This window comes from Mus musculus, chromosome 7, assembly GCF_000001635.26.
Source record: "Mus musculus strain C57BL/6J chromosome 7, GRCm38.p6 C57BL/6J".
Taxonomy (NCBI): Eukaryota; Metazoa; Chordata; class Mammalia; order Rodentia; family Muridae; genus Mus; species Mus musculus.
Window position 1 is genome coordinate 79,776,885 of NC_000073.6, and position 14,661 is coordinate 79,791,545.

The window sequence follows — 14,661 nt, forward strand, 5'->3', positions numbered from 1 at the left end:
GTTGCTTTCTCAGTCTCCTCTGTCCCAGGCCAAAGGAGGCTGCAGCCTGGTGCCCACCACGATTAAGAAAGTGCTGGCAAGGTCTTTGTTCTGGGTAATTAAGTAATTCCCTCCCAGCTCAAGCCAGATGAGGTGGCCTCCATACACAGAGAGCAGGCCCACACCCCGAGGACCCTAGCCCCATGGAGAAAGCAGGACACTGAGCACAGCGATCTCCTTTCCTCACAGGAGCCCATCCACATGGTCAGACCACGTCTACTGAAGATCCCAAGAAGAGCACAGATTCTGTTTTCTATTTTAATTTTGAGGACTACCTGCTCTTGAAAGATATCTCCAAAAAGTGTACCATTTCTCAAATGGCTGTGAACTTCTCCCAGATGTTGCCAGTGGAGAAAAGATGTGAGCAGGTCTTCCAGAAGAGGTAAGAGCCCTCCCATTGCATGGTTGTGTCTGGGTGAGCCATCACTGAGTGTGGTTTCTGGCTAAGAGCCTTTCTATACCTAATTGCTGCTAACTGAAGGACTTTACCACATGAGTCTTATCCTACTCTGTGAGCTCCAGGCCGAGGAGAAGCCCCCAAAAACCAATGTGGAGACTGTAGAGGTAGTTCAGCAGCTAAGAGAAGGGGCTGTTCTTTTAAGAGGACCTAGGTTCGATTCCCATCACTTACATGGTAGCTCACAGCCATCCTGGAACTAGAGTTTCAGGAGATTTGACACCTTCCTCTGGTCTTCCCTGGTCTCAGGCATGCACACAGTGCACAGATGTATACACAGGTAAAACCCCTACATGTTGTGGGTACAGACTCAAAGACCAAATTGAGAATCTGTATTAAGCCTAGAAAAAACCACTTCTCACAAAGCAGTCTTGAACACATTTTACAGGGAGCGTTTGTAGAGGGATGTAAAGCAAGCAAGCGAGCAGGCAAGCAAGCAAGCAAGTGAGTGAGCAAGCAAGTGAGTGAGCAAGCGAGTGAGCGAGCAGTTTAACAGAAGCCCAAAAATGCAGTTAGCGGGGCCTTTCAACTCAACCCCAAGTTTCTGAAACAGAGTTGGATACTTTCTCATGGTGCTTTTCACAGCAAGGGGGCAAAAAGGGTGGGTTCTGTTTCAGGTTAAACCGATGATGGCTCCTGCTGAGACAAGACAGAGAAATATTTCACCTGTTGCTCTATACACATAAAATAAAATAATAAAAAATTATCTTTATAATAAACAAGGTAGATGGCTCTCAAAGAGCATGCATTCATGCCCACGCACCTGTATGAACACAGATACAAGCATACACCACATACAGAAAGAGAAGAAAGGGAAGGGAAGGGGGACAGAGAGGAGGGAGGGCTTTACTCCATTTCCCGCGTGACTGTGGCCATACCTGCTGTTTCTCACTTAGAAAATTAAACTGTTTTCTTGTGCCAGGGCTGTGCTCTAGCGCCTCCTTTTGTATTATAATAATTGTTTTTTTTTATATTCTTAGAGAATGTCATGGGTATACACATTATATTTTAATCATATTCATCTTCCACTGCCTTGCTCCACATCCTCAGACACGCCCTCCCCCACATCCCCATCCAACTTTGTGTACTTTGTTGTTGGTTTTTTAAACCTACTGGGTCCAGTTAGTTCTGCTCATGTGCACATTGCTGTGGAGCCATTTTTTTAGAGCATAGGGAACCTGGCAGAGGCTACATCACAGGAGAAAAAGGACGTTCCCTCCCAGTATCTTCTCAGATGAGGGTGGCCTCTGCACCCTTCTTCACGCACACTGCAGTGCTGATTGGCTTGCTCTGTGCTGTCCCTGTGTATGGAGCCACAGCTGGGGTGAGTTCCTGGGGACAGTGTCCCTGTCACGTCCAGAAGACGGTGTGTTACACTGGTCTCTGGCGCTTGTGAACTTTGCACACTTCTGCCTTGATGTTCCTATGCCGTGGTGGGAAGGGAGTGACAGACATGTGGATTTGGGGCTGAACAGTCCATATTCATGTATGTAGAAGTCAGTTTAATACTATGTCCATTTAGCAATACGGAGTGTTGTTGGGGAGTGGGGGTATCTGGTACTCCTTCTTGACAAACATTTCAAAAGGAGGTATCCCACATCTAGCACTGGGCTCTTGGCCTGAGCACTGTCTATCTGTCCAGAGCCCAGTGATTTTAAATAAAGTCTCACTGGAACACAGCTTCACAGATAATCGGTGGCCGCTTGTGTGTCTCCATGGCAGTGGTTGTAATGGAGAGCCCGTGACTTTTCAGGTATGAGTTGTTTACTCTCTGGCCGTTTATAGGAAATGCCCGTCTGCCACTGATTTCATTCTCTTCTCCGTCGCAGATGGCTATTGCGGGTGGATGTCTTATCCTTTATTCACTTCACCCTCCCCAACCCTTTGCTTGCTTTCCTTTCTGTTCACAAAGCCCAATGAACAGACGCAGGCTCCCTGAAGGAACAGGAGTCTCACTTCACGGGGCATCTCAGGACGCTATAAATCCTTGACGGTTCCCACAGTGGCCTGGCTGCTTATTTTGGGTGGGAAGAGGTCAACTGTGGGTTGCTCGTCTCATCCCTGGCCTGACTTTCCGGAGCGTCCCAGATGATAGGTTTATCCCCTTCCAAGACTTATCTCATAAAAAGTAGCCTCTGAGCTTCTGTGGTTTCTTCAGTCAGGGGAACACCCATGAGGTTCATCAGAGTCTCTCCCCTTTCTTCATTTAGACCTCTCCCTCAGGAAGTACAATGGCCAAGATATAGAGGTTTAAGACCAGACAGGCCTAGGTGTGAACTTTGACTCTCCCATTTACTAGCTAGGAGACAAAGGCTGGGTCACCCTTTCAGTGCCTGTCCCTAAGCTCACGGATACAGAGCATCTACCACTGCTGAGCCATGTTGCGGGTATTTTGAGTAGGCCTAACTTCTAGGGCTTGTAGGTTTTAGGTAAGATAATAAATACCAAGTGCCAGACATAGTGTGTGTCTTAGTGTTCTATTGCTGTAAGAGACCATGACTAAGGCAAGTCTTATAAAGGGAAGCATTTAACTGGGGGCTGGCTTACAGTTCCAGAGGCTTAGTCCATTATCATCATGGCAGAGAGCATGGAGACAGGCAGGTGTAGTTGGATAAATAGACAAGAGCTACATCTTGATCGCCAAGGGGAAAAAGAGACGAACGAGACACAGAGAGAGACAGACAGTCAGAGAGGAGTGAGGGTCTGGTGTGGGGTTCTGAAACCTCAGAGTCCACTCACAGTGACATACTTTCTCCAACAAGACCACACCTCCACATTTTTCTAATCTTTTCAAATAGTATCACTCCCTGGTGACTAAGCCTTCAAATCTCTGAGCCTGTGGAGGCCACCCTTATTCAAACATGGACAGACATGTGGATTTGGGGCTGAACAGTCCATATTCATGTATGTAGAAGTCAGTTTAATACTATGTCCATTTAGCAAACTACGGAGGTCAGTGGACTGTTCAGCCCCAAATCCACATGATGTTTAGCCCATCAGTAGGTACGCTGTCCCCTTCTGTTAAAATCAGAATGTCTGAGGGCTGGAGAGATGAGTCAGAGGTTAAGAGCTCTTGCAAAAGACTGGGGTTTGATTCTCAGCACTCACAGGGTGGCTTACAACTGCCTGTAATCCACTTCCAGAGGAAGTGACATTATCTTCTGGCCTCTGGGGCACTGCATGAATGCAGTGAACACACATATATGCAGGCAAAACCCCCATACACATAAAGTGAAATAAATCTAAAACAGTTGAGAGAGAGACAGACGCAGAGAGAGACAGAGAAAGAGACAGACATGTGGGAGCCTGGGGAAATCCTAAATATGACCACTAGGTGGCAGCACAGTTCCCCTCTGCTTTCTATTTCGCAGGGCCAGCCTGCACTTTCCTCTTTGCCTGCTAGGCTAGCCACCACCCCTGAGCTGCACTCCAGCCCCCTGCCTGCTTTGCCCTTCTTTGCTGAGCAACTTAAGAGGCTCTCTGTATCTCACTTGGGGACGTCTGTTGCTTGATCAAGAAAGGAACGCGGTCTCATGGATCTTGGGAGAGGAAGGGACTCTGGAGGAGGGGCTGTTCGGCTGACACTGCGTGGGTCAGAGGTTTGGCAGCAATGCTCAGGAGCATTCTGGACCCTGGGGACCTGCGCTTCAGATAAATGTAGGGGAAAGTGTCACGATTTCTACACTGTACTTCCAAATGACTCAGGAGCGTATTTATAGAGACAGAAAGTAAAAATGGTAAGAGATGGTGAAATCCAGGGAAATGTTTATAGAGAGCCCAAGGGAACTAGAGCTGAGGTCAGCGAATGTGGGTGAAGGGCCATCGGACTCTGCACCCTTTTAACAGGCATGGAAGTTTTCAAAAGAAAAAGACAGGGAGAACTGATAAGCCATGACGATAGTCCCATCCTGGTTTTGAGTCAGGAAGAAGATGGGGGTGTGTATTTGTGGGACATGGGTACAGTGGGGCGGTGAGCAGGTGTGGTGGTTTTCCTTGTGTTTTCCTGTAGCTTTCCCACAGAACACCGCCATTGTTTTGGCAAACAGACTGCAAACAGTAGTGGAGTGCTTCCCAAGGCCATGGTCTGAGCTTGCTTTTGCTCCTGGAGTGGGCGGGGCTCTGTGGCCTCCCAGTTTAATCTTGCTTCCTTCCCCATCTTTCTATGCTCAGCCAGCCTTACTCCTTATAGGGTGACATTTCCCACTTTACCCAGAGGTCAGTAACATGACACCTGCCTGTGGGAGTTGACCCAGGGCCCCTGGACCACCAACCAGACCACCGCAGTCTGGGTAACTCACTTCCCTTCACCTTAACCAAGTGATCTTGTCATAGATACCTGATGAGAAGCCAGACATGGTGCCACCGTGCCACCTTAGCACTTGGGGTGCTGAGGCAGAAAGGTGGGGATTTGAGACCAGCCTAGCAAATGTAGCAAAACATTGTTCCAAAAACAGAAAGAGAATTGTATTTTTAGTGTGTGTGTATACATATTTATAAAACTTTGGAAAACATGAATATGCAAAAAAGTAAATTTAAATAACCCATACTCCCACCACCCCCACCCCAAGTCATCAGCACCACCATTGACATTCCTTCCTGGTCACTCAGCCTGGCATTTCACCAAGTTAAGGTCCGGTTTCATGCATGTGCTTGTGTCTGACTTTATATTGCTTCAGCATATGACTTTCTGTAGATGTGTGCATACATGTGCAGGGTCATATGAGGAGACATGTGTGTGGTGTCTATAGAGGCCAGCACCTCCGAGGCTATCCCTTCTTATTTTTAGTTACCGCTTACCTTGGGGACTTCCGGTCGGGTTATTTTGGCTTTTCCGTTTGATTTGTTTGGTTGATTTTGTTGTACTGGTGTGTATGGGTGCATCTACATGTGAGTTCAGTGCCCTGGGAAAGCGGAGTTGATCCCTTGGAGCTGGAGTTACAGGCAGTTGTGAGCCACCCGACTTGGGTGCTGGAAATGAAATGCAGGTCCTCTGCCAAGAGCAGTGCGTGCTCTTAGCCACGGAGACATCTTCAACCCTATTTGTTTGTTTTTGAGACAGAGTCCTTCACTGGCCTGGGGCTTGCCAGGCCGGGCAGGCTAGCTGTCCTCTGAGGCCCCAGGGGTCCTTTGTCCCTTACCTTCCCAGCACTGATCACATTTGTGCACTGTCACTTTACAGATGGAGCTGTCCCCTTAGCCCCTGGTTTTTAGTTTTGAGAGATATCATTATTGTGTCGGTCAACTTCCTGGCACTGTAACAAAATACCTCAGATGATTAACTTGTGAGTAGAAAAGGTTTCTTTGGCTCCTAGCTTTGTAGACTGTAGTTCATGGTCATTGGGCATTACAATGGGGAACACGGGACAGGATAAGACAGCCCTGCATGACAGACATTTTAGGCAAAAAGAGTAGGAAGAAAGGGCTTATACAGGGGGCTTCCTGCCCATGCCATGCCTGGAAACACCATGATTGATTAGCCAATACCAAAGGTTCCTACGTATCATGCCATTATAAAATTCACCTCTCCTGTCATCATTACCAGCTGGGTCATTATGAATGCTGTCTTTTTTTTTTTTTTTTTTTTTTGAGACAGGGTTTCTTTGTGTAGCCCTGGCTATCCTGGAACTCACTCTGTAGACCAGGCTGACCTCGAACTCAGAAATTCACCTGCCTCTGCCTCCCGGGTGCTGGGATTAAAGGCATGCACCGCCACGCCCGGCCCGGCCTTTTTAAAACTCTTAATGCCAAGCTACTGTTCCTTTCTTTCTTTTTTTCTTTTTTTTTTTTTTGTTAAAGATTTATTTATTTATTATGTGTAAGTACACTGTAGCTGTCTTCAGACACTCCAGAAGAGGGCATCAGATCTCATTATAGATGGTTGTGAGCCACCATGTGGTTGCTGGAATTTGAACTCTGGACCTTCGGAAGAGCAGTCGGTTACTCTTACCCACTGAGCCATCTCGCCAGCCCCATGAATGCTGTCTTGTCTGTGCTGCCCATCATAATGACTACCATCACCTTGTTTCTGAGATTCGATGCTGCCACCTGGCCCTTGCTACTCCGGGGCCCATCTAAATGCATTGAATTCATCCAGTAGAGCAGTAGCAGCTCCAACCCTAAGGTCTGGCACAGGGAAAGGGGCAACAACAAAGCTCTTCAAATGTGCTGGTGCCCCTCTCACCAGTTTGTGTCTTACAGGGCTAGTGAAGGGCACGTCTTCTGGGCCTTCCCATTGTGGACATGAGGTTTTACACAATGTATCCACTCTGCATTGAAGTTTCCCTGAGCCCTACAAGCCCTTTGTCAACACTCAGCCAAGGGATGTCAGGCGTCTCCAACTCCTTTTCTGTCAGTAGGCCATCTTTTGATAAATGCTTCAGCCAACCAATTAAACAAACCCTTGACACCTTTTTAATTGTGGGAGCTTCCATATTAAATCTAGAATCTCGACTACAGTGGGTCCACGTCAATGAACTCAGTTCCTTCCACCATTATCCCACACCCTTAAAGTCCATTCCCACACACACTCCCCAGACTTCTGCTTGAATGAATTAGCAAACTCACTAAGCTCCGTAGTAGTGTAGCACACTTCCTCACGGACTACACTTTCTACCTCCCCTCCAGGGGCCTGCTTGGCCTTGAGTCTGGCTGTAGGTCTAGAAGAAACTATTGGTGGGCCTTGACGAACATCAGTATTGTATTGTCTGGGATTTTCCTCAGTGAAAGTCACTGTTGGTTTATCAGACTCTGAGGGATTAACATCTCTCATGTGAAAAAGCATTATTTCAAAGGCTGGGGCTGAGGGCACTGCTTCCTGGGGTGAGGTGAACCCTGGAGAATCTGAGGGTTCCACATTGGGGCTCCTTCTGAAACATGGCTGTGGGCCTGCAAGCCAGAGTCTGGGTCTGACACCCACTCGTGGTGACTATGGGAAACCCCAGAGACCTTTGAAACTGTGTCTGGGCTTTATACAGAAAGCATTGGTGGTGCACGCCTTTGATCCCAGCACTTGGGAGGCGGAGGCAGGCGGATCTCTGAGTTTGAGGCCAGCCTAAATTTGTAAATCTTTCGCAAAACTTCTTAGAGCCAGGCACGGTAGCACAAGCCTTTAATCCCAGCACAATGGAGGCAGAGGCAGGTGGATGTCCATGAGTTCAGAGACAGCCTGGTCTATATACTGAATTCCAGGTCAGCCAAGTGTATATATGGTTTTTAAATTTTGTTTGCTTGCTGTTTTGATTGGTGTGGAACCCCAGGACTTTGGAATGCTAGGCAGATGTTCTGCCCCTGGGCTGGGTTCCCAGCCCTTGGCATTTCCTTACAGCTCTCTTTAAACATTTTTGATTTTTTGTTTGTTTGTTTGTTTGTTTTGAGACAGGGTTTCTCTCTATAGCCCTGGCTGTCCTGGAACTCACTTTGTATACAGACTGGCCTCAAACTCAGGAATCCGCCTGCCTCTGCCTCTCAAGTGCTGAGATTAAAAGCGTGTACCACCATGCCCAGCCTAAATGCTTTTGATTTTTAAAAATATTTATTTATTGTTAAATCTAAGTACACTGTAGCTGTCTTCAGACGCACCAGAACACGGCATGAGATCTCATTACAGGTGGTTGTGAGCCACCATTTGGTTGCTGGGATTTGAACTCAGGACCTTCAGAAGATCAGTCAGTGCTGTTCTTCCTGCTGAGCCATCTCACCAGGCCTAAAAAGAAGTGTTTAAAAATTATGTTTGTGTGTGTGTGTCCTCGTCTGTCCGAGTAGCACGTTCATTCAAGTGTCTGTCGGGGCCAGAAGAGGGCTTCGGGTCTCTGGAGCTGGCACTGTGAGTTACTGGGAGCTGTCTCATGTGGGTGCTGGGAACGAACCCTGGGTCCTCAGTGAGAGCAGTAAGTACTCCTAACCACTGAGCCATCACTCCAGTCCCTGAGTTCTCATTTTTAAAAGGCTGACCTCTGATCTCCACAGATGTGAGTCACAGTCTCTGTGCTTTAGTCCCTCGGATGAGGGTCTCCAGTGCTTACTCCTGCTGTCGCATGATTGCTGTCCTTCAGGGGGCTGCATGATTGCCTTGGGTAGTTTGCTTATACATGGGCTTTTAGGTCCTCATTCCCCATCCCATCTTCACGGTGCCTGTGCCATACAACACCAGGCCTGCCCTTCTTACTTAAGCCTTCCTCTGGATACCTGTCACATGTCAGGTTGAAGCCAGGGGACAGAGATGAAGCCAGTGTGTCATCTTCCAGAGTTTCCCACCTGAATGCTCAGGGACATCCAGGGGATCATTGGGCCGGGAGGCTATGGTGACACTGATTATGTCTGGTTGTGTGGCTCTCAGCATCCAGATGACAAAGACCCAGATGAAAGGGCGGGAGCAGTGGTCCAGGCTGCGGAAGTACTCCATCATGCTCCAGAAAGAACTCTTAAAGAGGTGAGCACCCGGGACGCCATAGCTCCTGCTCAGGACACCAAGACTCCATGGAGCCAGCGGGGCCGAGGTATTGAGGACCTTCAAATACTGAGTGACTCGTGGAGCTTAGATGTGTCATTTAAATAAACAGGCTGGCAGCTGCTGTGGGTGCGGTTCATCCTTGCTTCCCAGCCCTGACTCCGGCAGGGCCCAGCTCTTCTTGGCTCTGCCAGGCCCAGTGAGGACCACTAGCTACATGGGCCCAGGGGAGCTGCTTCCCCGAAGACAGGCGGCTGCCTCCCAGCTGCTGTGTGGCCCCTTCTCTTTCCACACACTTCTCCGACTCTAAGCATTTCCTCACAGAATCTCTGAATGGCTGGAATGTAGCCTGGTGGGAAAGTATGTATGACCAAGGTCCTGGGTTAGAGGTCCCAGAGAAAAGGGCCAGAAGAGTGGAGGTGAGTGATGGAGCTTTGGGCCACCCAGGTTTGAGAGATGGGTCAGAGAGGCAGGGCCTGGCGGGAGATGGACCACTAGAAGAGGCTTGGAATCCTGGGGGAACTGAGAGAATAGAGAGGCACTTGGTTCTATTCCAGAAACAACTACTTCCATGAAAATGCGCCACACTCCTAGACGCTCAGGGAAATGTCTATTTCTCTGAGGACACCATGTGGCCAAGTTGAGAATTGCAGGAAACTACCTCCCATCTGGCCCTAGGTGGCCCAGGGAACCTCCTGGGTTGTAACCACCCTTGCAGGTCCATCCTGCCACTCCGTCCAACTCTTCTTCTGGGCCACATGTCTTGCCCTGGCTGGCACTGGTACAGACTGGCCTAACATCCCGGATAACACTGCTCTGTCCCCTTCCTCATGGGAATAAGAACTCAGCACAAAGCCCCGTTCCCTCCTTCCTTTCCTTCTTCCCTTCCCCCTCTCCCTCCCGCTCCCTCCTCCCTCCATCCTTCTTTTCTCCTTTCCCTCTCCCCTCTTCTTCCTGACAGTGCTTCCCTCGGATGAGCCGGAAGCCTTGGGACTTCAGCTTTGACTTAACCCAGGACCCCAGTGCTCAGCGACAGGCCTCATCTTTGTCTTACAGAGGAAAGTGCAGACCCAAGTTACATGGCTTGGAGCAACTTCAAACGGTCTGGTCAACTTTCCTACAAGCCAGAAACCTAGCTCCACTGCCACAGTTGAAGGGGCCTAGCTGACTGGAATAGCCACCAGCCAAGAATAACACTTGTGGTGCCCCAGGAGCAGTGTGGGGGTAGCTTGCGAGTTTCCCACGATTCCCTCAGCCCTACTCCCTTTCAGCTAGGCTCTCAGCTGGGGTGAGCGTCCATGACACACATAGTTCTCAGGCACAAATAGCATCCATGACAGCATGACACCCAATGTACTCTTGGCACCTAGGACAGAGAAATGACCAGGGAAAGATTCATACCGCACATACAGCTCATGTCCCTTTCCTGTGGCTCTAGCAGAGTCCCAAACCTGCCTCTCCCTGGCCTGACTCTGGTCGTATGGCAATGTCAGCCCCACAGGCTTGTGGCCCATGTCCATCCCTAGAGGGACAGTAGATGTCTGTCCCTTCAAACTTCAAACTGCCCAGGGGAGAGCTATGTTTGAAAAGGTAAGTTGAAGGGGTCCCAAGTACATGTCCTGCCAGCTAAGACTACTCTGTCATGTCCAGGCCCTCTCTGCTTCCTGTGAGTGTGTAGAAGCGAAGAGAAAGAGCCTGCAATTCCAAGGTGTCCTGGGGTGGCATCCATAATGAGGTCCAGCGAGAAGGAGCCAGACCTGGCTATGAGGGCTCAAGACACACTGGCCATGTCAGTGTCACCATCCCCTGAGGAGGGGGCTGGTGGTTCTAAGAGGGTATTTCCCTGAATCAAGAGAGCAGCGCTGGGGTGATGCACGCAGAGCCCAGGTAGGAAAGCTAACACAGCCTTCACTCTCACTGTGGTGGCACCAGAGGGAAGGTGTGAATAGAGTGGGCTGGCCTGGCCTGGCCCTGGGACAAACTGCAGCTTTGTAGTCAGAGGAGGCAGCCTTTCCTCTGCTCTCCCACTCTCCAGTTGCAGAAGCCTGCTGCCCGCTTACCCACTCAGATGGCTTTGTTTGCTATATGTGATCAGAAAACCCATGTGCAGCTAGTCTGAGCATAGCCTCTTTGTCATTCTCTCTGAGGACCTCATCAACCCCATTTCTCTTCTATCTGAGGTTGATCCTGACTCTGCAGCCTGCTCAGGGACTGCCTGTCATCTGCTGATGGGGACACTGTTGACTGACACTCTTCCTCTGGCCCACCTTCCTCCACAACAACGGCTTAGATACTAATTTTTATTCTTAGGTGTATGGGTATTTTACCTGCATTCTTTTTTTTCTTAAGATTTATTTTATTACATGTAAGTAGCTGTCATCAGACACCAGAAGAAGGAATCAGGTCTTGTTACAAATGGTTGTGAGCCACCATGTGGTTGCTGGGATTTGAACTCAGGACCTCCGGAAGAGCAGTCAGTGCTCTTTACCACTGAGCCATCACTCCAGCTCATTTTACCTGAATTCTTATTTTATGAGCATGCCTGGTACCAGCAGAGGTCAGAAGAGGGTGTTAGACTCTTGTTACAGGCTGTGACTGAGGCTACAGATAGTTGTGAGCCACCACGTGGATACTGGGAATCAAACCAAGGTTCTCTGGAAGAGCAGCAAGTGCTCTTAATGGTGGAACCATCTCTCTGGCTTGACTGGTAAACCACCAGCTTGGCTGCTGCTCCTTAAAGCACTGGCTTATCAGCATCCACAGAGTACTGCTGTCTTGGTCTGGACCGGCCCCACTGCTGCCCACACTGCTGGCTGGGATACCCTAGAGCTTATGCTGCGTGCCCCATTGGTGCACATGCTGGCATGACTCTGGGACTGTTGACTGTGGTTGTCCCCGGCCCCAGAATTCTCACAGGAGGAATCTCTTGATTCTTTGTGTTTCTGCTTCCTGATCTGCACCTGTCAGGCAGCAGCAGGCACCACCCTCCTCACAGGGGCTCTGCAGCTACAGGGACTTGACGCCACATAGTTCCAACCCATGGACACTCGGCCTGGCCATTGGCAGCTGCTTTGTAGCTGCTGGTCCTTCACCCAGGTTCTGACCAGCTCAGATGGAGAAAGCAGCTCCCTTCCTGGAAGAATGGCAGCAAGGTTGAGAGTGGGCTGTCCGGGGCCCAGGTGCCCATGTGACTGTGCTAATTGGAAGACCCAACTTCCTGGCCTGAGCCTTGACCTCTTCAGATCCTGCAAAGGACGCAAAGGAGTTGAGGTGCTGTCTAGCAGACAGGTTCTGCAGTCAGTCCTAACGCAGACACTGGGCATCTGCTGGAGCCTGCGAACCTCATCTTTCCTTATAACTTCCCATCGTTACAATGTCCTGGCATTGGGATGCCTCTTAGATTGGCTGAGTACTAGGGTGGTAGGCTCCCCCACCAAGGTTTGGAGTGCCTTCCTGGGTGCAGGACTACTATTGTCCTCCTGGGGACTGGCACTTGGGGTTTCCTCCAGGTGCTGATTGGGCCAGGAAGGGGGGGATGGGGCCTGGGATCAGTGGGAGGTGACTCTTGACAACCCTCTGTCTCAGCCACTATTAGCAGGGGCCTGTTAATGAAAATTCACACCCAGGTGCTAATAAACAGTGGGCTGCTCCCAGGCCCCTCGGAGGAGAGGCCCTCCTCAGGGGAAGGGGCTGGCCAAGGAGTTCCACTTATCTGTGAAAAGACTTGCTAATAACTTTAATTCCCCATCCTAAAACACTGGGCCTTTACTTTGCAAATAGATTTTCTATACTGGGTTGGGCTCCTGGGCCAGGAAGATTTCCTGTTCAGAGTCAGTTAAGGTACTGGGAGGAGAGTGTCAGATGGAGACAGAAGTGGTGGGAAAGGGCGTGACCAGTGAAGGTGTGAGGTCCCCCACCCCTAGTGATCCCTTACGGTCACTCTCTCTGCAGCCAAACACCAGCTATTGTATGGACTGCTCAAGCCTGGACCCCTGAACTGCAGAACAGGACCATGACCCCATACCACATGACCCCCTCATAGCCAGAGGGCTGGAAAAGATCCCCCAGGGGATTTCAAACAAAGAAGAGATAATTGCGAAGGAACCGTGAAGGGTGCAGTATTGGGCAGTAGAAAGGAAAGCAGTTCTGAAACATGAGCTAGTGGGGTGAGCCTTGGACTCTGAAACAGGCCAGGCACACAATAGTGGGGTGAGCCTTGGACTCTGAAACAGGCCAGGCACACAAGACCACACTCCATGCTTCCTCCTTTTTTTTTTTTTTTTGGCTCTTTTCAGTTTATTGCATGAAGGAGTTACACTAGTCCAAGTTAAAAGTGGACCCCAAATGATTACATTATACAAGCTGTGAGGTTTTTAAACTTGTGACAAGGGACAGAAGGGAAATTCTACTCATTGCAAGGAAATCCTCACTTAAGCTTCAGAGAGCCACAAGCACTTAAACCCATGAGCCTTCGGCTGATCGTCCTTAGCCAGTCCAGTCTCTATCAGGAGCTGGCATATGTTCTTGCGCTGGTCACCCTGTAGCTGAATTACTTCTCCATATTCTGGATGCTCAATTATAGTACCATTGCAGGCAAATTTCTTCTTAATCGCCTTCACTAGTTTCTTTTTATCGTAATCATCAGCGATCCCTTGGACAGTGGTAAGGGTCTTCCTGCCGTTTCTCTGTTGAATTCTTATATGGATATAATCCTCAGTGCCAGCAGGAAGCAGGTCATCACCCTTACTTACTTGCATCAGCAAAGGGGTCGAAAGAGTGGAGGTTCTGGATAGCAGACATACGATACGATTCCTTTTCCTAGGTGGAAACGGCCTGCGGAAGGCGGCTGCGGGAGAAGGCGGGCGGGGGGGGGGGGGGGGACTGAGCGTCGGGAAGCGAGGGGGCTCGAGGGGGAGGCAGCTGAGTCCTCGGTGGCGGCTCAGTGACTGGGGCCGCTTCCTCCTTCTTGTTTTTGTTCTTTTGAGACAGGGTCTCCTGTGTAGACTTGGGTGATCTGGAACTCGCTATGTAGACTGGGCTTGCCATAAATTCAAAGATCTGCTTGCCCCTGCTTTCTAAGTACTGAGATTAGCGGTGTATGGCCAGCTTGAATATTCCTTTTTATAGGAAGTGTTTACAACAGGTAAATTTCATTAAAGTTAAAGTGCCACTGCAGGGGCTGGCTGGTGGGCACCTGGGCACCGAGGCTAGTGGGGTTAATGGAGCTGCCCCTTCTTCCTTAGTCTTCTTTTCTTGAGACAGGGCTCACCATGTAACCCTGGAGAGCCTTGAACTCCTGCTTCTGCCTGCTTCTGCCTTCCAAGTGCTGAGATCCAAAGTGTGCCACTACATCTGGCCAGTAGCTTCTTTTTGGAGGTGATAAAAATTACTCTAAAATTAGTGGTGATAACTGTAAAGCTTTATGGATATGCCAAGTCATTGAGGTGAGCTTTCTAGAGAAGCACGAGAACATAGTGGCACACGTGTGTCACCCGGCATCCCCTGAGACGACCCTTGGTGGAATGAGACTCTATCTCAAAACAACATCAACAAAATGCATATTAAAAGAAATAAACGAATACCAAGGCCTGAGCTTCTGAGAGTTGAGGGGGAGAGAGAGTTGCCCCTGCACCCTTGGCAGAGACTGCCATGAGTCAGGGCCCTTACTGGACGGTTCTCTGGACCTCCTGCTCTGCTGATGCCAGCCTCTTTCTGGGCT

The 14,661-nt window shown here is 49.6% G+C and overlaps 1 protein-coding gene and 1 pseudogene across 8 annotated transcripts in view; one reads left to right on the plus strand and one right to left on the minus strand.

Moving 5' to 3' along the window:
• Positions 1-9,068, plus strand: part of Wdr93 (WD repeat domain 93) — a 43,005-nt gene extending 33,937 nt beyond the window's left edge. For 4 of the 8 annotated variants that reach the window (XR_003946535.1, XM_030242853.1, XM_006541049.4 and 1 more), the window contains 2 exons: positions 229-421; positions 8,832-9,068. Coding sequence is in view for 7 of the 8 variants with exons in the window: in XM_030242853.1 (XP_030098713.1) it covers positions 229-421; positions 8,832-8,928 (290 nt within the window). In the remaining variant the exon portion in view is untranslated. The remainder of the gene's footprint in view (positions 1-228; positions 422-8,831) is intronic. The other 4 variants (NM_001381992.1, NM_001381990.1, NM_001381991.1 and 1 more) reach the window with 1 other exon arrangement.
• A 4,222-nt stretch (positions 9,069-13,290) lies between these two features.
• On the minus strand, positions 13,291-13,757 carry Gm44705 (annotated as a pseudogene).
• Between the last annotated feature and the right edge of the window lie 904 nt (positions 13,758-14,661).